We start from the raw sequence: 24918 nt of genomic DNA, 5'->3' as shown, positions 1-24918 counted from the left end.
GCTACCACAAATGACATACTCCTCTCTTAAACATATGGAATCTTTTACTGCTGTTATTGCATACTTATTTATTGCATCTTTTCTCAATAAAATATTAACATGGTAATTACCTAAATTCCCTGAAGCCTTTGTTGTTCCTCAAAGAGCTCCAGGGAATCCACTTCTAACTTGCTTTTTCATACTAAGCAGTGTTTAAAAGAGGCTGAAGTCCATCAGAGGAGTAATTGTTGGTTAGTGAGCGGTGTCAGTATACCCTGCATTGAAAAATACACAGACGACAGCAGGATAAAATCTTTGGCTCCAATCCTGTTTTTAACAGAGCTGCTCACATGTGTAAAGCTATCCATGGATCTGCTTGCAGAAAAAGAAAAAAAAAAAAAAAGGCTATGGTAACTTTATGAAGCGGTGAAACTGTGTGCAAAAAGTGAATGAAGAGAAGTAAACAAAAGTATTTATCTTAGTCATCCAGGTGTTGGTGATCTGAACTCTTACAGGTGATGAATGCATAGTGCAGCTGGGTCATTGCTTATGAAAAAGAATATTTTTCCAATTATTCTGAGTATTTCAGTAATCATTAATTTCAGTTTCAGGGGAAGAGGCTTTTATATCACCCTAATATTTTATTTTTTTTTCCTTCTATACTCTCAGAAAGTGGTGCCAACAGCTATGAAACAGGTGTTATGGTAAGCAAGGCTGTGGAAATAACAATTAATGGGAAGCTTCTGAAACCAGCAGGTAAGACAGAGTGGTGCTGAAGCTCTAAATACATTAATTATTTAGTTGTTGCTCAACAGTCAATTGAAATTTAATTGAGATTTCAAAGGAACATCACTTTATATAACATTCTTTTCTCTGAGAGTCTTTTAATCTTGCTGGTGGAAATCAAGCGAAAGATCTGGCTGTGTTTGAGTAAGAGTGCTTAATTTATTAGTCTCATGAAGGATGTTGGTGGTCAGACAACTGAGAGAAACTCATATTTTATCCTTTTCTACTTTAATAATTTAGATGTTATTATAATTTTTCCTTTTCGTTTTTTTTTAAGGATTCTACAGTTACCTTTTTTTTTATTTTTTCATTTTACTAAAAAAGACTTTCATGTATTTCTTGTTAGTTGTTGGAATAAAAATTGACGTAAACAGCTGGATGGAAAATTTCACAAAAACCACAATCAAGAGCCTGGTAAGCAATTGACCAAGTCTTTTTTGAACTTTATTTGCATTTCTCAAAGCTTCAGATGCAAATAGGTCTAATAGCTCTTTGTGCCAGAGTCACACTGATGTGTAGTTGCCAAGTAGTTGTGGTATTTAAATCATCCAAATACACAAAATAAATCTATGTTGAAACAGGCTGTATTTTGTACGTGTCTTGCTTTCATAATTATAGAACATGGATAAAGACAAAGAAAAATGACATATTCCAGCCAGTAAGCTCCCTACTAAGATTGTGTTGTAGCAGTGAATAAAATCTGCAAAAGAATTGGTTTAAAAAAAAACAAACCAAAAAAACTCCAAAAAAGCCCCCAAACAAACCAAACAAAACCCCAACAACATTAAAAAGTGAATCTATTTTTATTTAATATGGAGCATGCATGAACAGTGAACAGTAAGGAGTTATATGGCAAACCAACATCACAGCATTTTAGCAGAACTTAATGAACTGCTTAAGCCTTTCATTCCTTACTTCTAATACTTAGGTGTAAATAGGAAGGAGAAAAGGCCAAATTGAAGAAAAATCTGAGGAAAATGTGACAGAAGCACAAATTAAGAAAATTATGGAACAACTGGATGAGGCAACGTTGCTTGGTTGGTTGTATATTAAGGGAATCGATAATAGTGTCTGGCCATTATAGGAATTAGGGCTCAGTGGGTAGGCAAATGCATTGCCTAAATGTCAGAACAGTTTAGGTCAAAAATACAGATCTGGAGAAAAAAAAAGGAGAATCTCAGAATTATTTTGAGCAGCATTTTCGAGTAGTCTCTTTATTCAGGACACAACGCAAGGAGACAGTTATGTCTCTATGTATACACATATTGCTAGAAAAAGAGAAAATATATTAGTAATCAAAGCCATACAAGCTAACTGGAGGTGCTTGGCTTCCTTTATCACATGGGATTCCCATGCTATGAGAATGGTGATGCTTTCATGGTTAAAACAGATACTTGGACCAGGCTGGATGGAGCTTTGAGCAGCCTGGTCTAGTGGGAGGTGTCCCTGCCCACGGCAGGGGGGTTGGAACTTGATCATCTTTAAGGTCCCTTCTGACTCTAACCATTTTATGATCCTGTGATTCTATGTTTTCTGGGTTTTCTTTCCATACCCCAAACATATGGAAATGCACGTTTTCTTTCTCTTTTACTTTATACCCACAACACTGGCATCCTGAGAAGCCCCCCAAACTATTTGTCTCTAATTCATGAGCATTCTTAAAAAAAGGAGATGTATCAAAGACTTATGCTTATGCTGTTAATAATTACTGAATACAGGTTGTTTGCAGAGATATTTGTGCTAAATGACACACACTCAAAATTCAAATCACTTGTTTTTGTCTTGATTGATTAATATCACTGTGAAATATTACTTCTTTTGAAACATTTTTGTGATGATTACTGTACCTCTGTTTTACAGTGCAACAGTGAAATCTGTGGCTGTGAGAGAAACAGTATGGTAAGAATATGTTACCTTTATGAATATGTGGCAGATTATCAAAAATTCCCTCATTTTCTCTAGATTTGTCTCAGACAACTTCTCTATCATTATTATTTGAGGGATAATTTTACAGGAAACAGGACTTAGTCATTTGTGTCTTGGGAAAGAGATCAAGATTAGGTGGAAAAGGGGTATAAAAGTCAGGTGAAGGAGTTGTTGCAAGAATCTTTGCAATGAAGTTATGAGAACTAGAGTGAAGAAAAAAACAAACTAATAAGAGCAGTAGAGAATGATGTGAAGGAAAACGTGAGAAGAACGTAATGGTAACTTTCAGAACAAGAGGCAAATCCTGAAGAAAGGGAACCATAAAAAAAAACCAAACAAAAACCAACAACCAAAACTGAGAAAAAGAACACTGGAAGAAATACACCCTAGAGAAGGATAAATGCAAACTGAAAAACACTGTGATGTGCAGTCATTAGTCATCCTCCTGTGCTCTGTTCCCAGCCCATTCAGGATTTGGGGATCCTGTGCACTCAGAAGAGCAGAGTTTCAGGGGCAAACACAGTATCAGATTCTGCCACATGCTTAAAAGCTTTCTCTGCTCAGGTCTTCCATGAATTATTTTGTGGAGTGTGAAGATCATTAAATGCAGGAGTTACAGCAAAAAAGGGTACTCTGGGAGGTTATCTATTTGCCTTTGCTGCTATCTCTCCAATCTCTGACTGCCGGGATCTTTTACAAAGTGCAAAGCATAGGGAACCAGTGGGCTTCCCAGCCCTGCACCTGACACCTGGAAGAAACCCACTACAGCCCTTGGCAAGTGAAAATAAGCACGACCAACAAGCTGAGAGTCTGCCCTTAGGTCTCTTACCATTAAAAGCTGCAAATGGAAAAGGACTTTAAGCATGGCTGAAGCACATAGTCCCTTATTATGAGCTGAGATTCAATTATAATCAGATTTAATAAGGATATAGCACTCAGAACTAACAAAGTATTGAGCAAATAAGAATTTACAAAACAACTTTTATGAAATTAAGCCACAAATAAGCCTTTGATCTGAACAAACTTTTATAATACTGATAATGCTACTTATTATAGCTTAATATTGGCCCTTGGCTATGGGGTTGTGATTTAGCCTGAGCCACACAGATTTGAAGATACTTTTTAAGTGTTGGATAAAAAATAGTTTCTTACAGAGTGTTCTCTTGATGAATCTTTTCTACAAAATATATTTCACTTTTTTATAATAGCATGTGGACTGTGTTATCCTTGACGATGGAGGATTTCTTTTGATGTCAAACCGGGATGAATATACACCACAGGTATGTATATTTTTAGGGACAGAACAGGAAATAAAATAAGAAGAATTTTTTAAGAGAAAAAAGTAGCATTTCCCTCTCAACTTACCCTAAGAATAACATTTTCAAATCACAAAAGTTTTGATTTATCAGAAATTACAGTTATTAGTCTTTTTTCTCAGTCTTATTTATGGTTCAAGTTGCCATACTTCTACCAAGTTGCATCCTTTCTGCCCTGCGTTCAGGCTGGTAGGCTACCCATGGACTTATGATGGTAAGGGCAAGTAGTATGGCATACACACACCTTCTTTCTCATATTCCTCTTGTTCTTACCCAAGCAGGGTACTCTCATTGATAGTTCAATTAACAATTACTGTCTAACTGGAATTCTCCAACCAAGATTTAGGGAGAGAAATAGTCAAAGAAAGAAATAAATATGCAGCATAACTGGATGAGTTGTGTAGAGGAAAAAATATTGGGGGGAGGGGGGTGGCAAAAATCAGAACTGTTCACTTATTAACAAGAAAAATAACTTGGAAATACTTTAACTTATCTCCATATATTTCCCCTCATCAGATTGGAAGATTCTTTGGTGAAATTGATCCTGGCCTGATGCGAAACCTGATTAACATGTCCCTGTATGCCTTTAACAAGTCGTACGACTATCAATCGGTCTGCGATCCTGAAGAAGAACCAAAGCAAGGAGCTGGACTTCGTTCTGCTTATGTGGTCAGTATCCCCTTTTGAGGTGACTAACATTTCCTTAAAAGTATGCGGGTGTTTATACAAATAACAGAATCTCTCTTCCTTTTTCCCAGCCTACGATAACAGATATTTTGCATCTAGGATGGTGGGCTTCGGCAGCTGCCTGGTAAGTGCAAATGTGTCAGAAATCTGTATGTCCAAACTAGAATTATTCAGTAGGTTGAAATTAGTCTGAACCCTTCATTTCTGCAGTTTCTCATGGTGAAAATGCTTAGCTATATCTCCAAACTTCTTGGAAAATTCAATGTTCTGTCAACAGTTGAATCCATAACTCTTCTTGCCAGTTTTGATGATTGTGTGTTCTGACTCTACAAATCAGCTTCAGAAAGCAGAGTTAGATTAATGGTCTAAGTCCAGTTGGCAGGTGTGAAGGTTCAGATGAGGTTATTACATTTAGAATTATTGATCACTTCGTTCTCTACTTCAGAATATCCTTTCCGTTTTTCTAGCAAGAAGTCTTAAGAAAATCAGCGTTTGCTTTTCCGTGAATCCTCTTACAGAAACAGATTAATCTTCTCTATTTACAAAATGTAAAGTCTGGCTTCACACTGCAGGATAACCAATATGTTATCCAATGGCATAGTTCAGTTAAAGGTTTTCATGATAATTATTCGTGAGTTCTTTGAAATGAAAAAGCACTACGGAACTATTTAAAGGAAGCAAATACACATAAAACATTTTGTATAATTCTATAGTCTTTTGTCCTAACATTTTCTACCTGAAAGGGAAAAGTTGCTATATTCAGGCTGTTGTGGAGTTTTGAGATCAATATTGAGAGAGGCAGAATTACACCAGTAATTAGGTTTCTCTTTTACAGTCACTATAATGGATACAGTTTGAAACTAAAGATCCATTTAGGAGCTTTTTTCTTTCTTTTTACTTTGGTTTGTGCATTATTAACAATAGCCACTGAATTAATTTTACCTATTTCAGAACCATGTAGATAGACACCCCTACCAACACCAAGTTGGGATCAGTAATTGAGACTGATGTGATACTTTTGCACTGGTGTGAATTGCACCCTTGGAGACTGTCTTTTCCTTTTTCTAAAGTTTCATGATGTTTGTTTTATATAATAATTATCAAGCTGGAATAAATTACCTACTTTATGAATCTAAGAGTTGAAATATATAGCAGCTGAACAAACATATAACAATTTTCTCACGGATAACACTATGAAGATTGTATGTTGGTTTTTATTGTTGGTTACATTTTGTTAACAGCGACAGCAAAATTCTCAGTTTTCTTGGATAACAGCAAGCCTCAAAAACTAGAGATGGGCAATAATCCAGAAGAGAAACTTGAGCCCTTCTCAAGCAGAGAAACTTTAGTTTATCAGTGTTCAAATCAGAATCAGTGGTCTGGACTCAATTTAGACCTGAGGTTTATTTTGTGTGATGTTTAACTTAAAAGCACCACATGAAAGTCCTTTCTATGGACATGTTTTTAATGGAATCTAGGTCAGAAGCAGGCAGAGAAGGCCATTAGCAAGCAGAGTGAAAAGGGCTGACCAAAAATGGATTCAGTGAGACACCTGGCAAAAGCAAATGCAGAGAAATAAGAGAAGCCAGGTTATTAAAGAAAACTATAGTATTTCAGGCAACAATGTGGAATAAAGGTGTGAGTGATAATTTTCAAAATTCATATGGGACACATCCGCATTTAGTTAAGAGAATAGATATCATTTCTCCTTCATGCTATTTTAACTCAGAAAATTTTACAGTTTTCCCAGGATGCCTTTTTCACTTAATTCCCTGTAAATTCTGTTGAATCCTCCTGAAGGATTACTATTTTCTGGCAGAAAATTGCATCACTGTTGAATGGCATCATGTCTCTTCTCATCCCCGACAATTGGCGCACTGTCTCTCTGATCACTGACTACACAAAGTTGTGGATGCGAACCCAGAGCTCCTTGAGGCAGTACCTCCACTGCAAAGATGATTCAGTTTCTTTGCACATGGATCACACTGGATAAGGAGAAAGGGAAAAAATCTTGGAGATGGAATGAAGTTATACAGTCCATTCTGTCTGCAGAGCAAGCGTTAGTGCAGGATGAGATGAGGAGAGATCAGCTCATATTTGTAGGCAGAAGCAAACCTAAAACATTATGACAGGAAACTACAACTTAAGAAGGTTTAAGCATAAGCAAGGAGTCAAGGAACCTAAATTGTGATTCCTGTTTTGACAGGTTGGTAGAGAAGAAGAGAGACGTTTATGTGGCAAGCCGGTACTTGCTTCAAGTAAATAAAATGGGAAAAATATGATCATGAGCAAAGAAAAACAATTTGAAATAAATGGAGCTTTTTAAGCCTGTGTTCTGCAGCATCTAGGATGAAAATATATTCTATATTTCAAGAGCAGGAATAGAGATGGTTTTAAAAGTCAACTGCTACAGTAATGATTTTTATAATATACTTGTGATATTCCAGTGTTCGTCTCCTTCTCAGCATTTTAATGAGCCTTAATCAGTATAAAGTATCTAATTCAGGAGCATTTTTCCTGAGTGTGTTCAAAAGGAGTTCTGGTTAGTTTAAGTGTTAGAGGGAAGCAAATATGCCTCTTCCACCTCCCGCAGAGGTATAAAAGGAGGACATGGATGGCATGATAACATTTCCATTATGTGAGTTATGAGCACAAATGATCACAAATCTCAACAGTAGAATAAAAGATTAGTGTGGAAAGAAAACCAGAGTCAAACTAATGTTTAAAGAAACACAGTTTTAATAACTGGCAAAAGAGTAATGAGCTGTGATGATTCTGTTGTTAATTACTCTTATTTGAGTAGTTTTTAAGGTCCCAGTAAAACACAAAGATGACAAAAAGCCTTTAACAAATGTATATTGTCTTTCTATGTTCAGGTCTATCTTACAGCAGCTGTTTTTGAGCTTGACTTTTCCACGTTTCCTTGAGGCAGGTAAGTCCAGAGAAAGTTAAAGAGTCAACTTTGAGTGAAGTAGAAGGTAAGAATCTAGGTTGGGGGCCATATTTGGATCTCCCCATTGCATCTGTGACTTAAAAATGTCATTTATTTATATATTTTCTTCTTTCTGTCAGCCGATATGGAAGATGATGATTTCGGTGCTGCCTTGCCTAAAACAAGCTGTATCACTGAGCAAACTCAGTATTTCTTTGAAAATGATGATAAATCTTTTAGTGGGATTGTAGACTGTATAAACTGCTCCAGGTAAATTTTTTTCAGTATAAATAATAAATTTTGGATATTTGTTTATTTTACAAAAGATAATGACAGTATTATAAGAACAAAAAAATATATTTTGGATTAATTACAACAAACTTACATAAGGAAGACAAGGAAGTATAGAGGCAGTAAAATGACAAATTGCATTTTCTTTGTTTTGAATGAATTAATTGTAATAACTGAAGAATTATAGAAATATTTTAGTCATTTTTTTGTTTTAGTCTGTATTTACTACATTAAAACTGTATTTCTATCTCTGCTACAATTTATTTTCTTTTAATTTATTATGTGAATTTAAAGGCATTCTGCAGTACTCAAAAGAATATTATTTTCTTTACTCTGGTTATGTATTAGAATTTTTGATGGCCAAGAGATTATGCAATTTGTCTTCAAACTTACCTTCCAGTCAACAGTGCTCATGGTTTAAGAGCTGTGGGTGTTATTAAGAAAACCATGCTGTTTTGTTTTGTGATTAAAAGAATTACTCTTCAGGTGCCATGTGCCTGTTCAAGATTATGTTTACGTTAAAAAAAACCAGATACTTCAGCAACATAGCAACTTGGACCTAATTTTGTATTTCATACAAAAACATGCTGGGTTGAAAGTTTCCATACATTAGGAATTTCTGAAAATGTCTTAGAAATTAGAATTAACAGTCAGATTTCAAACTCCTTGAAGACAGTATTTCAAGCCAGGAAAGAAAGACAGAGAACATTGGGGAATGGTGAATACAGCCAAAACATCCAGACATTTTTTCCCACTTCCATACTTCTTCCCCATGTTGCTTGTATGTGTTTGTGTGGGACCTGGTTGTGCAGAAACTCGTAAGGTGGGTTTTTTGGTTGTGGGGGTTTTTAATCTGGAGAGTTTTGAGAAGAGTTCTTTAGTTCAGTTTACTGAAAGACTGCAGAAATTATTATGCTAATATTGCAAAAATATTGCCACAGTCTGGGAATGAGTATGAAGGGACAATTTATGCTGGTTAAAACAACCAGATATGTAATCACAACACCAGGTATTTAATTAACAGATATTTTGTCCTCTTATTGTACCCAGTCAGTGGTATGAACTGTTCATCTGTGAAATTTCAGAAATAATCTGATCAGTTCACACTTAGGTAATAAAACTCTGCTTATATAGAATGGTAACCACCTCTATGAAAAGACTTGCTTGTCGTGTTATATATGTATGAAAATGCATTTAGAATCCACTAAAAGCAATTAACCTGTGAGATTGTCCTGAATTTACCTCCTTTTGTCAGGTAGAGTATATTTTATTAATGACTAATAAATATTAAGATTTTTTTTTCTCTGTTGTCCCGACTGACTTAGAGGCCTTTTGTGGAATAATATGTACATAAAAATACAAATAATACACGTTCAATACACAGCATACATACCCTAAACCTCTTTCTCTCCCTTCTTACAGACCGGTTTATGTGTTGGGGTTTTGTTTGTTTGTTTTTGTGAATGGGGGGTTCCTCAGTGTTGATAGGGGAAGAATTGAGGCTGAACTGATTTTTTTATTTCTCAGTACAGCTATTGTTGTAGCCATACAGAGCTAGCTATTAACTCAATTAAAGTCATTTTATGTTCTTTCCCATTTTTTCCACTACTAAGTCTAGTTGAAAGGGGGAACCGTGGAAATGTCAAAAAGATTACAAAATTTGTTATAAATGTTTCTTGCTGTTTGTTAATGGAAAAGATAAACAGTAGCAGACGGACTGAATTTGTGAAGTTGGATTACTTTTATTCCAATACTGTGTGTCCTTCTCAAATACGGATTTCCTTGCTTCATTTAAACATAGGTTTTTCTTGGCTTTTTTTCCAGACTTTATCATGCAGAGAAGATTTCAAACACCAATCTAGTATTCATTATTAGTGACAGCCAACTGCTGTGCCGCTCCTGTGACCCAAAGCCACTGATGCAAGCGGAGAAGCCGGGTATCCTTTAAAACCACGTTATTTAGTAGTGTGGATTGATTTTTGGCTATGATATACGGGAATGTATTTGGAAAAAAATGGCCTGTTTATGTACATATTAGTAGCGTGGTTGCCATCGGAGTACTTGAAGTAGCAGGTATTTGTGGGTGATATCACAAATCATCTGAAGCAGCAGCCACTGAGGTACAGAGCAAAGCTGATATTTGTGAGGACCTAAACAGGAATGAGCTCACAGGAACTTAACAAGGTTTCCAAAAGGCAGATGCAATATCTTGGATCCAGGACAGAATAATGACATGCAGCTGGACCGGCTGGGGGTGGAGTGACTAGAAACAGCTTTGCAGAAAATGACTTGAGGATCATGATGGACAAGAAGTTGAAAATCAGTTGGCACTGTGCCTTCCATAAAGAGGCCCAGTCACATCCTGGGCTATGTTAGCAAAAATATACTCAGCATGTTGGTAGAATTGATACATCCCATCTCTTCAGCACTGGTGAGACCACATCTGGAGTGCTTTGTACAGTTTGGGGCTCCCCAGTACCACATTGACATACTGGAGGAAGTACAGTGAAGGAAACCACCAAGGTAGTTGGCATCTGGAGCACAGGAGAGGCAAGGGGAGCCTGAGAGTCCTGGGTTTGTTCAGCCTTTAGAAAAGATAAGGGTATGTCTGTCTAGAGAAATAATGAAAGAGGATGACACCAAGATAAGAGTGTTTGATCACAAAAAGTTGGGATGCTGCCCTGATGCCTGCAACACTGAGGTGAAGTGAGGGAGGCACTTTAGTGTGTTCTCAGTGCCAATGAGAACTGCTTACTTGTTGTGGAAACTGCTTTAACCATCAAAGGCTAGAGATTATCCAGCTGCTAGCATAGAACTTCTTCAGAGCTGACTGGAGACAGAGATGACATACCTGCTAAGCAGAGTACTGGCAACATAAGCATTAATATTAAAATTATGTGAAAGGTTGTTCTAATTTAAAACCACCTTCATACCAATCTCTATGCCCCTAACCTGTTCACTCCAGTAGACACCTGTAGGTGATGGTAACGGAAATACAGAAAACCACCATATACATTTTCTAGGCCAGGAGAAATGCACCACAATTTTTCTCTGCTCTATATGCTTGAGGATAGCATACCAGAGACGGTAAATCAAATCATGTTTTGGATTATTATGACAGAATACGGAAAACAATTAGTAATACCTTTGTCCATGTCAGGAAGTTAGTTGAGACAGCCTCTCCCACTCCTGAAAGAAAAGCAGACGGTGGTAAAAATGACTGTGTTTCTTTGGCACAAATGATGTGTTCATTGCCACACTAATAAAACTGGAATTTCACCTACGTTTGGGCTGAAAAGGAAGTTACATAGGGGTGGAAGCAATATCTGTGTCATCGTTGAACTATGTAAACACAGCCTAATATTCTAATTGGCTCCAGTCCGTGACAGTTTGATTAACTGCTGCCACTGTCTGAATTTATAGACAGCACTCACTATAGAAAATGAAGCACATTTGATGGGAAATGGGCACATCAATTGCATTTCCCTGCGGAGCCTAAACCTTCTAGAAAGCAGTAAATGATGTCAAATGGCAGCCAGAGCAGCTGGGTGGGCTTAGGTTGACTAAAAGGGCTATTTTATTTTTGTTCTGACTATGCAGGACCAAGCTATTCTCTTTTTTCTATAACTAAGGTACATTGTGAAATGCAGATGTAGCATAACATCACACAAGCAGACAGAATGACCTTTGGGTGCTATTCACATGGTTATTATTAGACTCTGCTTCCTTCTGGCTGGTACAGCTTTGCTTGTGCACATGGTCTTTTAGAATAATTCTAAGTTTTGACTTCCCTTTCAACTGGGCCCCGGCAGAGGAGAGGGGAGGTGAGACTCATAATATCTGAATGAAGACAGATGTAGATCTATAGAACTAAATTCTCTGTCCTCTTGCTTTCTCTTCCATTGGGCATCTCCACTGATTGCATTGAGGCTGCTGTAATACTCCACAGTTGGCCATTAGTAGGATTGCTTCAGATATAAGTCAGAGCTATTAAGAAAAATAAAGTTTTGGCACTCAATTTTTATAAAACAGTCTAGCTTAGCTTTAATGTGTGTACTTCCAAGAGTGCAATCAAAAAAGCTTAACATGCTGAAAGGTAATATAAACAGGTTTCAATAGAAGATGGTTTTGCAGTTGCTTTTTCAAGATTACTGCAATGAATTGTGTCCCTTGTTAGCCTGTGGCTAATGTGAAGTATATTATTTACATTTAAATATCAGCAATTACAGATTTCAGATATGTAAGCTAACACATTACCTCACATTTACAGTTAGCTAATTAATACCGTGTCACTGCTCCCATTTCTATCTTGCTGTTCTGCTGTTAGTTTGGACAGCATTTTCTCTGTCTTCCTTCAGCACTGAACTGTTAATGAGATCTGATTATGTATTCTGTCATTTACTATCAAAGCCTACACTGGGATGATCTTGTCTGTGATATTTGGGTTAATATAGGTGTACATATAATAAAACCTTTAGTTCTTATAGGCTTCATTGCAATTTTCAGCACGTATATAACATTACTTTTCCAAACAGGCTTCTCACTTCACTGTGTATCTCATTTTAGCAGAATAACTTAGTGGTAACATATGCTATAACCAATAAGCACCATTTAAAATTTACTACTTTATCAAAGATTTTCTGTAATATTTATGCAATGGTAATAAAAGCAATGCAGAAGATCTTTAAAAACCTCAACTTTTGTGTCTATTTTGTCTACAGTTCTGGAAGTACTGGTTCTACAAACTCATGCAGGATGTTTATTTTCTTGATTAAAGCAGTGTGAAAAAAAAAAAAGTATCTGGTTTCAATTTATCCGGAGGGTTGGTTTGGTTTGATTTTCTTTAATTTAAACAAGGAACTGTGACTATTGATGTTTATTTCAGTACTATCTGAATTAGCATAAAACGTCTCCCATACAAGTAAAAACAGAATGTTAATCCTGCATGAAAAACAGTCATGAACCTTAACCACAGAAACAGATGAAGGGCCAAATCCATGTGAAATGGTCAAACAACCTAGATACAGAAAAGGTCCTGATGTCTGTTTTGACGAAGCCAAACAGGTAAAATTGAACTTGTAAGACTTTAGGACTATCTTTAAAAGCGATTGTAGAGCTGTTTTAGAAGAGCAGTGAAAACTATGTTTAAACAGACCTTGGTGCCTGGTAACCTTTCTATCTATCACTAAACATACTGTTCAGCCCAGACCATAGCCCACTCTATTTCAAATATCCCATTATTAACATAAAATTAACAGCTGCTTTCTTATCTGCCTTTCCTATAACCATTGCACTTTCACACATGATTCCCACTAAAAAAAACCACCATCAGCAAGCATAAAACTAATGATCTCTGTTTTATTCTGTCAAATAAAATATCTGTCAAATACTGTCAAATTCAGTTCTTCAATGGCTTTCACAACTAGATGATAATCCTGGCTTAGAGGCAGTATTTTTATATTAGCATTTCCAAATATTATGTAACATGTTGTTAAATGATTAAAAACTTTATATCTGGTTTAGGATGCTGTTCCTCTTAGAAATTCTACAAATATGTATTGACCTTAGGTCACATTCTGAACAGGTATAAAATTGCATTACTTTACTGAAATCAGCAAAACTACGCTGTTTAATACTCCCTGTATTGTATACATCAAAGTTTTGAAGGAGAAAAATTATAACTGTGCCACATACATAATTTACGTTGAATATAATCTCTGTTTTACCTTTCAAACTGCTGTATGAAAGCAAATATGTTGAATTCAAATTGTTCAGAATAAGTTTCAAGACAAAATGTACTTAAAGGGAAGTACCTGCCATCATATAAATCAAATATTTAAAAAAATGCATTTTTAATGCCTCATCCCATTTTTGCAAATGAAAAATTGCCCAAACTAGTGCAGTTATTTGGCTGTAATTGCTGTGTTGCAGGTTTTAATCCAGTATATTCTCTGCTTTTCTTTAATGAGGCATAATGAGATGTCTGTAGTGCTAAAAAAGTCCCAATGGTTGGTATTCAATGCATTTTTCTAGTAACCAAATGGTACGTTAAAAAAGAAGTCTTCTTACTGGCCAACAAAGGTTAAACAGAGTTGAAAAACCATCCAAAAAGCTATTTGTCCATATTAAATGTTCCAAATCCTCCTGATACGATTGTGTGTGAAAGTACAACTCTTGCTCACTAGCTTGATGTGCTAATCAGTGTGTAAGTCATGTGTTTTGTAACAGTGGATTGTTTTGGTTAAGTTTATTTGCAAAATTTGCTGTGAATCTCTTGCTCTTGGGTGGATGCTTTCACATTAACTCTGCTAACTGCCAGCAATCTGCATGATATCTCATCTTGTATGTCTTTTTTTCTGTGTTTTCTTTCCTTTCCTCTACTTGCTACTTTGCCCGTTATTAATAGGATCAGCCTATATGCACAACGAGTCGTGCCTCTGCCATGATGTCCGCTCCTATCTTCATTTTTCTGCAAGTTTTCATGTGGTGTGGATGGTCAGTTACTTTCTCTAATTTTTTGTTTTGTTCTTGGCTTAAAAAATTAGCAGACTTTTTTACTTACTAAGCATACAAAAGAAAACAGAATGAAGTGAGCCCTAAAAGCAACAATCTGGAGCAAATTATTATTGCAATATTAAGGGAAATTAAATATGAAAAAACCCTGTCTGGAGCCTTATAAATCAGAATTACAGAACACAAAGCTTCTCCCATAGCAAATACAAAGACACAGGAACCTGTTGGGCTTATATGGTTGACTCTTTTGAGATTGCACAGGTACCGAGTCAGTGCCATTCCCTTCAAAACATTTTTCCCTTGTCCCTGTTGAAATGAAATAGAAGAAGAAGGTTTTATGCACAGAGACAAAGGTATGAAGTAATTAGAAGAGATTATAATACCTGTGAAAATAAAGCTCTACTTAGAGATAACGAAGATGAGTGCTCTGTGTAAGAATAATGGGAGCGTTGATATCAAGACTAAGGAGTTGGCACTGCATTCAAGTTAACACAAATGCTAATGATGGAAGATAACAGTGTGCATCAATTTGGTTAAAGAATGAATTCAGTAAAGTCATATTTTCACTTTTTAACTTTTTGCAACCTCAACATATTCATTGCCTTATTACAGCAGAAGGTAGGTTTCCTTCTTCTAATTAAATACATGGATACATGAAGTGCTGTATGTTGACTTTGTACAAACTCTGGGGTTCATCATGAAAGCCTTGGCATTTTAGACTGTGTTATGTTTAATAGTGTGAGAGTGTGCACTACTGTGCTAATGATATATTTTGCTGATCTAGTGAGAATAAAATAATGACCTTGTACACTAGAGGGGTTTCTGATCAATATTATTACTCACAAAACCACTAGAGGGAGATACTAACATATCTATCAAAGTAAAGCCAACTGAGAGGCAGAAATGGAACCTTAGAAATAATTTTTTAGAGTTAGTGTAGTAAAATATTAAAAAATGTAACAATTTAGAACATTCATTTTTTCAATAATTTATGTTCTCTTTATACTTGGGGGAAAGTTAACTTAATATCATTTGAACATCAGTGGAAAAAGTTCCATTTAACTGCTGTATTTGAGTAATTTTGGAGTTTACTATTCTGTACTTAAGTCATCTAACTTCCAGCAAACTTAGGAACTTGCACAGCCATGGCTGAAGGTTGTAAGGAAGGTTGAAAGTCCCTTTCCCCAAGCCAGTTGTATTTCACATTGAAATCTAGAAGATTAACATCTCATATTCTTACTCATGCAATTTGCTCTGCAAGTAACCTTGTTTTAATTAAATAGCTACTGTCCAATGTACATAAAGCAGCAGAGACTCACCTTGAGCTGATTTCTTTATGTCCAAAAGGGTCTGCTCAAAAAGGCAAACCAAAATACTGGGAAACCCATGGAATATAATTTTAGCTGATAAAGTTTTGGCAGCAGAAAGTTATAAAGGGAATTTTGTTCATCCATCCTGTTTTTAATAACTGTGATTTTAAAAATGGGTTCTCGGTGGACGTTAATCTGTGTAGTTTTATTAAAATCACTGAAGCCAACACAGATACAAACCAGCTGATCAGGTTCAATAACAGCAGCATTCTTTTTTATTTTTTTTATTAAGGATAACAAACTAGTCTTTATCACCCCCTTGAATAGCTTGCTCTTACTTTGTACATGCACACTGGTTTTGCCTGCCATGTCTCAGAAGAAAAAGAAAGAACTTTACAGGTTTTTAGCTCCTTCTGGGAATGTCTTATTTCCATCAGCTCCCAGGGATGTCAGTGGGAGCTCTGGGGGTGATCAGCAGCCCAGATGACTGTATTGGCTGTAGCCCTGATCTATATGTGGGCATCTGTACAACTTTGACAGCTTTGTGTGGTAGCCCAGACAAAAGAGGGTAACACAAAATTTATGAAAGACCATACTTTGAAACTTGAAATGACTCTTGAGTAAAAGCAAAGGTTTTCTCCATGCAATATGAAGCTTTTAAAATATATGCATATAAAATGCATAATTTTGAGGTAACGAGTTGATATCAAGGACCAGATAAGAATCTCTTTGACAGATATCATTTTTTTCCTTTTAATAGTCATTGTAGCATAATGGGTTCTGAAAGATTATTAAGGTTACAAGACAAAGTTCAAGTACATTGAATAGTTATAGTGTACTTCTAAAGGAGTAACAAGTATGTTTTTAGGCTTAATCATGTACATATATATATGTTTTTATATTTACATGTGTGTCTTTAAAATTCTGGACCTGCACTGCTTTCAAGGAAATGTTGATATATAGTAATGAGTATGTGGGTTTGATACTTAGCAATGAAGATACGATTTTATAGAAGCATTCACTGCCATTCTACAAGTGTTGAATAATTTTCACACTGTGTGATGTTGTAAAATAACTCTCTCTAGAGTTATCATAGCAAGGCATGACATGAAGGAGATGACATTTGGATTTGACGGTTCTCTACCTCAAGCATGCAAGGAAATTTGACATGTGACTTATTAATGCAAGCAATTTCTGATACAGTTTTGCTGAAATGAAACTGGCTAAAAAGGATTCTTTCTAATTTCTTTTCCATTGTTTTCTGTCTTCAAAGAGAAATAATATACAGAATATTATTTAGAAGACAACAAAGAGAGGACATCCGCAACTGATCTATTGGTTATTCAGGTTTTCTTTGTAATTGGTGCAGTAGTCACTAGTGTAATGGGCTGGAAAGTTTCAGTGAAACTGCTTAAAATTAGTTCAGTGTCTAATTGCACTGGCAGAGGTAAAGCAAAGATAAGGTAAAGATATGATAAAATGTTACTATGTAATTTGTTATAAGAAATGTTATAAGAAATTTCAAAAATAACATTTACAGGCAACATTTGAGAAGTCTTCTTAAAGCTCAGGCTTTAATAAAGACATTTTGAAGACCATTCAAATTAATGTTTTCCTAAATCTGGTTGCAAAGTAATGGTGGGATCCCACTCATTTCCATAAAAATATGAATTTTTAAAAATTTATATAAATGAGCATGTAACCAGATGTTATCTTCCTTTTTTTTTTTTACATTTCTTGTAATTTTCACAACAGTTAGAGCACACAAGAAAATTACAATGTGCAATGCTGGGGAGGAAAAAATAATTTATATAGGATTTACCGTACCTTCATTGCCACTACTATTTTTATCTTGGCTTAGGACACAAAATAATAACTGATTCCAGAGAGAATATTTAAAAATTGTTCTTGGCAGAACTGCTGGTTTACCACTGCAAATTGGTCTACAAACCTCAGAAATTCAATGTGACTTTGATCAATATGAGGTTAAAAACTGAGCAACCTTGAAATATGTGTATAAATGTTGTATAATTTTGTCTAGTATGGCTTAACTCTGTCATTCCTAATAAGAAGATTCTTCTCCTGCATGAGGCTTCCAAGACATTCTCCACTGTTCTGAAGTTGTGAATCCTTTAAAAACTGCTCCGTGTTGTCTTAGGGAGAGAGCAAAAGATATTAAAACATTTCTTTTCAATCCAATAGGAATATTGCATAATCTAATTGTCAAATGTAAAAGCAGTGCCCATAAATTGGGAAGCAGTTTAAAAAAAAATCTCAAATAGCAAATAGAAATGGGCAATAGAATGGAGTTTCCTTTTCAGGTACATATAGTAGTAGGATCAACATAATTTACCCAATACCTGGTCTAACACAGCAGTTACATGGAAGCTGATTACTGCATATTTCTATATGTGGAGGTCTGTCTAGCCTGTATCCATACTGGATGCCATTTTTAATGATATTTCCCCCTTCCTATTATACACAATTTTGTTTAAGACCTTCCATTTACTTCTTTCTTACTCGCCAGACTTCTCTCCTCTGAAAAATTTTTAAACTTTGTGCTTTACCTTAGACAATTTCTTCAAGGATGACTCTTCTAAGTAATTTCAGTGATAAACATCTTAAATACCAAGAGGTAACACTGGGTACTGTTCATTGAATTCATGTGAGAAGAAACCTTTACTGATAATTCTGTTTCTGATGGTTCTCAGAGTGAGCAAGAAGCAACAGGGTTATTTTTAGGTGCTTTGAATAGAAATAAAGCAACATGACAAGACACAATGCAGATGCAAAAAGTGACAGAGCCAAACTAAATAAACCAGAAAGTTCAGTGCATCTTCAAATCTTAGCATCCTACTCCAAATCTGGTGTAGCAGAGTTCACTTATGACTTACTGGTTGACCGGAAACCTTAGGAATTTTGAACTTGTAGAGTGTAATCAACTGAAAAAAAAAACCAACCACCAAACAAACAAAAACTAAGCCAAAATTATAAAACTAAATTATAAAGCTAATAGAGACATAGATGCTGTTCTTTTATCAATAGTAGCCATTTCCAGGTAATGTGAGCTATTTGCTTTAGGACAGAATGAAAAAATACTTTTTTCCTTCTTTTTTTTTTTTCCCAGACAAACTTGAATGCTGGTTTTTGTTTTCTTTTCTTTTGTTTTTACACCCAATTTTGAAAGGACACTGTTGGTGAATGCTGTAATGCCTGGTGATGTATTGAGTCTAATTTGCCTGCTTTATCTGATTTTCTGTATATTTATTCCAGACTGATTCTGATTCATCTGACCTCTCTGCCTTAAATGATGCATTGTGTGTGGTGGGAATCTTATTAAAGTCTTCACTCCTTAAAACCTCTTCAAAGAGCTTGTTGGAGTTGTTTGCTCTGCCCTGTAATTTCCAAGATCCCTCTTTACACCTCTGTTATCAAGAAATTGCCCTAACTCTGTATTTGGCTTCATGCTTTTGATTTATTCAAAACTTACTATTATCATTTTGAGCATATTTTTCAGGGAGGTCATAAAAAATTCTTTATCAGCCCTCCTAATTTCCTGTTTATATCTAATCTGCCATTTTTATGTGCTTTTCTGTTCTTGCCCATTTGACTAAACTCAATTTCTTAATACTGACCTTTTCCCTATGACAGTGTACTTAATTTCCCTACTGATTCATGCTGGGTGTTTCTTTGGCGTTTTAGTTTTGTTCTGGGTTTTTTCAGGCTGTGTGTGTTTGTGTTTTTTCATTTATTTTGGGATTGGGTTTCTGGGGGAGAGATTGGTGTATAAGGTTAGTTACTCTAATTGTGGTATTCATTTTACCTGGATATGTAATACAGTATTTCTAAATAATCTTCCAGATACTTGTGAGGGGCTTACTTTTCGAGATGACGCTTCTAGTTTTTGTTTTTTTTTTCCTGCTATCTGTTTTTGTTTGTTTGTTAAGAGTTTTTTTCTTTTTTCTTGGGTTTTGGGTTGTTTGGGGATTTTTAACTGCCTAAAATCTAATGCTAAATCCTATTGCATTGTGGTCTGTGGAGCTATTAGAGCTGTACAGAGCTCTCTACTAATAGTTTTGAAGAGGGCCCTAAAGAGTCAGAGACTGTTTGTCCCAAAAAGGCAGTCATTTATCATATCCAAAAATGTGATCTCTACATCTCCTTTTGATAAGGCATTGATCCAGTCTATATGTGGCTTCCCAAATCTCATAACATTTAATGATTGATGTTGTCACTTTGATCAGGTGGTCAGCAGTGCAATCCTAGTGTTACATTTTTATTATTAGACTCTGAAATTTCTTACCCGTGGAGATTCCATCATACTTTCCTTTTCCTATGATACTTTTATGGTATTACACTTTCATACTACCCTTCTGCTATGTGTCTTGCACTGCCATTCTTACAAAGTTGGTAGCCTGACAATGCTCTGTCCTGCTGATTATTCTCCTTCCACCAGATTTCTGATATGTGTATTATTTTGTGATGGTTCATTGATGACCTGTCTTCATTTCCCCATCTTAATTTTATGTTCCTAACATTGATGCAGAAGCACATGAAAGTTTTGGTTAAGGATGTGCCAACAAATTGAAGGTGTTTTAATGACCCTTCTTATTTATTATGATTGTACTTTTTATCCCTAAATCCCCAGCCTTTTCAGAGGCACATTGAATATTGGTAACATATGCCTCAGTGGCCCGTCCTTCTGAACCAGGAGCTGTTCCATGCTCATTGGCTTTCCTCTGCTTTCTGTTCTAAAACTTTTTTAATTTTTGTGCCAGCAGACAGGCTCTGTTACTGTTAAGGTGCACTCTGTCCTTCCCTCCACATGTTCCTCCCATTCAGGAAGTTTCCCCAGTTCCTAATATATCTAAGTCCCTTCCTACCTTCACTGTTGACTTGTTCTTGGAGGCTTGGGACCCCTTGGAAAATGGAAAGTGTCATTTTATATTGTGGGTACAGAATACACTGAAACCAAGAGGAAAACCAAATATTTTCAGCCTTCAGAGCTATCCATGAATCTTAGACTTGTGGACAGGGCGGTGCAGGGAATGGCTGGAACATTGTCCTGGTGTTTTAGGCACCCAAACATATATTACATCAGTTCTGGGAAACATTAAGGGATAAAGATGTTACAGACTTCAGAACAGGTATCAAATGTATTTCAGCCAGATTCATGAATAAGTCGACACTGTGAATGATGTTATGCATTGTAGATAAAGTGGACCAAATAAGAACAATTAGTGGTAAAGGGGAATGGAGAAAAAGAAGCGTAATTGCTGTGTGGTATAATGAATAACTAGGTCCACTGATGCGTGACTGCTGAGCACCTCAGAACGAGACCACAAACTGGAAGGTGTCTTCTCTACAGATTGCATCAAATGTGTACAAAAAAACAATAGAAAATTTGGTTCACATACTTGAATACAACATCAGAGACAGAGAAAGGATTTTCATTCTCTTTGATCATATCTTCACCTGCAGAACATATTCATTTTAATGTGTGATCATGTTGTTGAAATGGACATGAACATATTCTGGTATTTGTTTTCTAATCTTGAAAAGTTATCTATTCTTCCACCTTTCCTCATAATAAAGTGATACTCAAAATTGAGGTAATTTTAAGGAATATAATGTGGTTTACTGGGCCCCCCAGGTATGTCCCATAGCATTTCTTGTTTGGTTAAGTATTCCATCTAGTTCATAAGTGGCTGCGGTAAGCTTTGTAAGTATTTAGTCCTCCCACACTTATAGTTAATGCAGTCACACTACTCTTTGTATCAAAAATCAGCCAAACTTCCAGGAATTATTTTGCTGTTATTTTAGGAAAAATAACATATATAAGACCAAAAAGGATCCCTCAAGGATAGTTCAAAATGTTGAAGACTAAAATGTAGATTACTTCTCAGGAAATTTCATTCTAATTGATGTTAAATGATTTTTTTCTTTTCTTGCCAACAGGAAGATTCTGCTGACTGCGGTGGTGCCTCTGGTCTGAGTCCATCACTGTGGTCTATGGTAGGAATTCAGTTGGTCCTGCTTTGGCTGTTATCTGGCAGCAGACACTGCCAGTTATGACCTTGCTAAACCAAAACCTGCGTAACTTAATCAAGACCCGGCCAAAACGATAGCCTCAGTTTCATTTTAAAAGGGTCAGCTATTCAGACAGCAGCAGAACAGCAGTGCTCGTGTCTGGTAATCACTCGTTGTGAGACTCATAAAGGCACCCAAGGTGGTTGCATGTTGGAGTGTCAGATACTTAAACGTGTGTGAATGCTGCATCATCTATGCCATCCAAACAGAATTCTGTACGTGCTCCATCGGGGAATCTAAGATTTTTTTGTTTGTTTGTTTGTTTGTTTGTTTGTTGTTGTAATCTTGATAACTTCATGTAAAAGGGCTCCCCTGATAATAGCTTATGTATATGATTTCCATTTCTTTTAAGCTTTGGATATCTTGAAGATTTATATTCTTTTACATGAACAGTTATTTAAAAAAAAAAACAAAAAGAAAAAAGAAAACATACTCCCCAATATACATTATTAGCACCATGACAGCTGCTTTAAACATCAGTTTTGTTCAAACTAGTTACTAGTTGACTAAAATGAAAATATTGGTTAGTCTTTGTCAGAAGTTCAGCATGATTGAAATGCTTTATGATGAGTGGTTTATTCTTCCAAAATGAATCATGTAGCCAGTTAAGTTTTGGTAGGTTGATAAATTGGATAAATTGTTATTTTAAAGGAAGGAAGGAGGGAAAGAAGGAAGGAAAGAGGGAGGGAAAGAAGTAAAGAAGGAAACTTCTGGTTTTAAATATATAAAGGTGCTTGAGAGTTTAACTAAGAAGTGATTCTCATCATAAACCTGGTGTCATCTTCTGTCAGAAAAATGTTAATTTCAATGTAATATTCACCTCCTTTTCACAATGCAGTTATATATAAAGCTAGTTGAATCCTTCAAAGGCTCAAACAAAAACGCTTGTGAATAAAAAATGTCTTTGTGATATTTGAACGTTGGTTTCCAAGGGTATTTTGCATGATGATGATGCTATGTTACTGTTTTTCAGTTTGTTTTCTTTGATGGTAGAGTATAGTCCATTGAAAAGGTAACTGAGTGATTATTTTATTGTGTGAGAAACTGAACATTGCAATGTGTTGCAATCAAATCATATTAAATTATATTATGAAACAGAGCTCTGAATATACTGTGCAATGAAAAAGCTGAGAAAATAGGGTAAATTTAGCTATCATAACAAAAGGGTTGAGTTGAATTTTTTACACAATATCGATCTCACATGAAAACCTGTGTACAGATATTTTAAGTATATAAAAATCAGATTTAACACATTTATTTTTGAAAGTATATGTTCTCTAAAGTTCATATAAGGTTCCCCCTTTGTTTCCTTCATATAAAACCACCTATGACATGAAAACTTCTGCTGTTGCTATTTATTATTGAAAATAGCATATTTAACAGCAAAATGTCCAGGTTGCTGAGATCAGAAAAAATCTAAACAAACGGGGAGCCTTGAATCTATATGTATGCACATTGATACTTGATTGTGAATAATAATTTTAGAAGTTGTTTTTATACAACCTCATTGGTGATACAGATTGGTGCAGTAAATTACAATATTACAGTGTAGCATAGTGTTGATGCAAAATATGATTTGCGCTTTTTTCTAGTTTTCAGAACTAAACAGTATTGCAAGACAGCTAAACCAATGAATGTGCAGCTCTGCTGGTATTGTACAGTTCTGCTAACAACTGCAATATGCAAATATTAACATGGCACAATACACTAGCTCTTTAAAAAAATAAGACAATGCAAAGCATTGGTATGTATATGCTGGCGATTGATTGATATAATTTTGATCATGCCAAAAGCTTAAAGAAATAATTGGGCATGCATTAATATCCTATGAAAACTGAAGAAGTTAAAGCCATGGCATGGCTTAAAAGATCAGATGTCTACTGTAGTTGTACCCATGGCCGGTTTGTTGTTTTTCTCATGTACCTTGGCTCCAGCAATGTATTTTATCATGTTTGGGATACAGTGAGTGCAAAAAATAGACCCTGAGCTTTTTTTCAGTGATATATCTCTAGTAAAGTGGTGGAGTTAAAAGTACAATTAACTGTTGGATGACTTCAGGTCCTCCTCAGGGAAGATGAACTAATTTTGACAATATGGGCGAAGATAATCTTGGAGTTCTTCCTTCCAGTCATATTACTGCACTTCTCTTCACCCTATCACCAGTTACTCCTTGATTAAAAACTAGTTTGAGTCTTTCTAATGCTGAGACTGCATCCTGTGTTTTTCCATAACATGTTCTATTCAAATTTTATGGGAGGAACAGGTTTTGTAGGATTAGGCCAATACTGACTATACTCACAGCTTTTACTCTAAGATTATTTAAAATATATAACTAGTTTGCATTTTGCTCTTTTAATTTATTGAAAGATTGCCAGTATATTGACTTCTTTATAATTTTCACTTATCTTCCCAAAAGAAACCCTTCATGGAAAAGTTACATCATTTAGCATTTTCGAACAATTTGCTTATACTGGTAAGTTGTGTTTTGGATTACTTAATAAACATTTGATTAGAGTCTGTAGCCAGAAAGAAATGTGGCACAAAGCCCTGCTGACACAGAAAACACCATGGCTTTTGCTCTCATCCCACTTCCCTTAAGAGTGCTCAAATACAAAAAGAGGGAGAAGGCCATGCAGACACATTGGCCTTCTTAGCTTATCCAAAGAGTGAAATGTCCTTTTTAGCTCTGCCCCTCTATATGACGTGAAGTAACATGTTTCTGTATAAACACAGCCTTCCAGCTATTATACTTGTCTGATAGAAAACTCAGGATCTGGCCCTCTCAGAAGGGCTTAGGAAAAAATGAAATTTTAGTTTCTTTTTGCAGAATACAATATATATTTTGATTATATCCAAGTGATGGTCAAAATTGTTTAAAATGCTCTCCCTAGGTATCTGTAAATTACAAAACACAGATAGAAAATGCGAGGTGTACTTTAGGTATCTCAAAATGTGAATATAAATCTGTTAGAAATAACTTCTATGAATCGATGTGTATTCTCATGTAGAAAAGTATTCTTATTCTCACATAATGCATAGTAGTCGTCTTTTCTTGTCTGTGAGAGAAGAAATTTGATCCTAGGCTTTA

At 35.6% G+C, this 24918-nt stretch overlaps 1 protein-coding gene across 2 annotated transcripts in view; it reads left to right on the top strand.

Moving 5' to 3' along the window:
• The window catches only part of CACNA2D1 (calcium channel, voltage-dependent, alpha 2/delta subunit 1), a 376039-nt gene extending 351406 nt beyond the window's left edge, over window positions 1-24633 (top strand). For both annotated transcript variants that reach the window (XM_014963770.1, XM_014963769.1), the window contains 11 exons: window positions 649-735; window positions 1112-1179; window positions 2626-2664; window positions 3900-3971; window positions 4524-4676; window positions 4766-4818; window positions 7571-7626; window positions 7767-7896; window positions 9742-9854; window positions 12899-12981; window positions 21699-24633. In XM_014963770.1, the coding sequence (XP_014819256.1) occupies window positions 649-735; window positions 1112-1179; window positions 2626-2664; window positions 3900-3971; window positions 4524-4676; window positions 4766-4818; window positions 7571-7626; window positions 7767-7896; window positions 9742-9854; window positions 12899-12981; window positions 21699-21815 (971 nt within the window). In that variant the 3' untranslated portion in view covers window positions 21816-24633. The remainder of the gene's footprint in view (window positions 1-648; window positions 736-1111; window positions 1180-2625; window positions 2665-3899; window positions 3972-4523; window positions 4677-4765; window positions 4819-7570; window positions 7627-7766; window positions 7897-9741; window positions 9855-12898; window positions 12982-21698) is intronic.
• The last annotated feature ends 285 nt before the right edge of the window (window positions 24634-24918 follow it).

This window comes from Calidris pugnax, unplaced genomic scaffold (genome assembly GCF_001431845.1).
Source record: "Calidris pugnax isolate Ruff unplaced genomic scaffold, ASM143184v1 scaffold44, whole genome shotgun sequence".
Lineage (NCBI taxonomy): Eukaryota > Metazoa > Chordata > Aves > Charadriiformes > Scolopacidae > Calidris > Calidris pugnax.
Note: the sequence above shows the minus strand (reverse complement) of the source record. Positions and strands in the feature narration are given on the sequence as shown.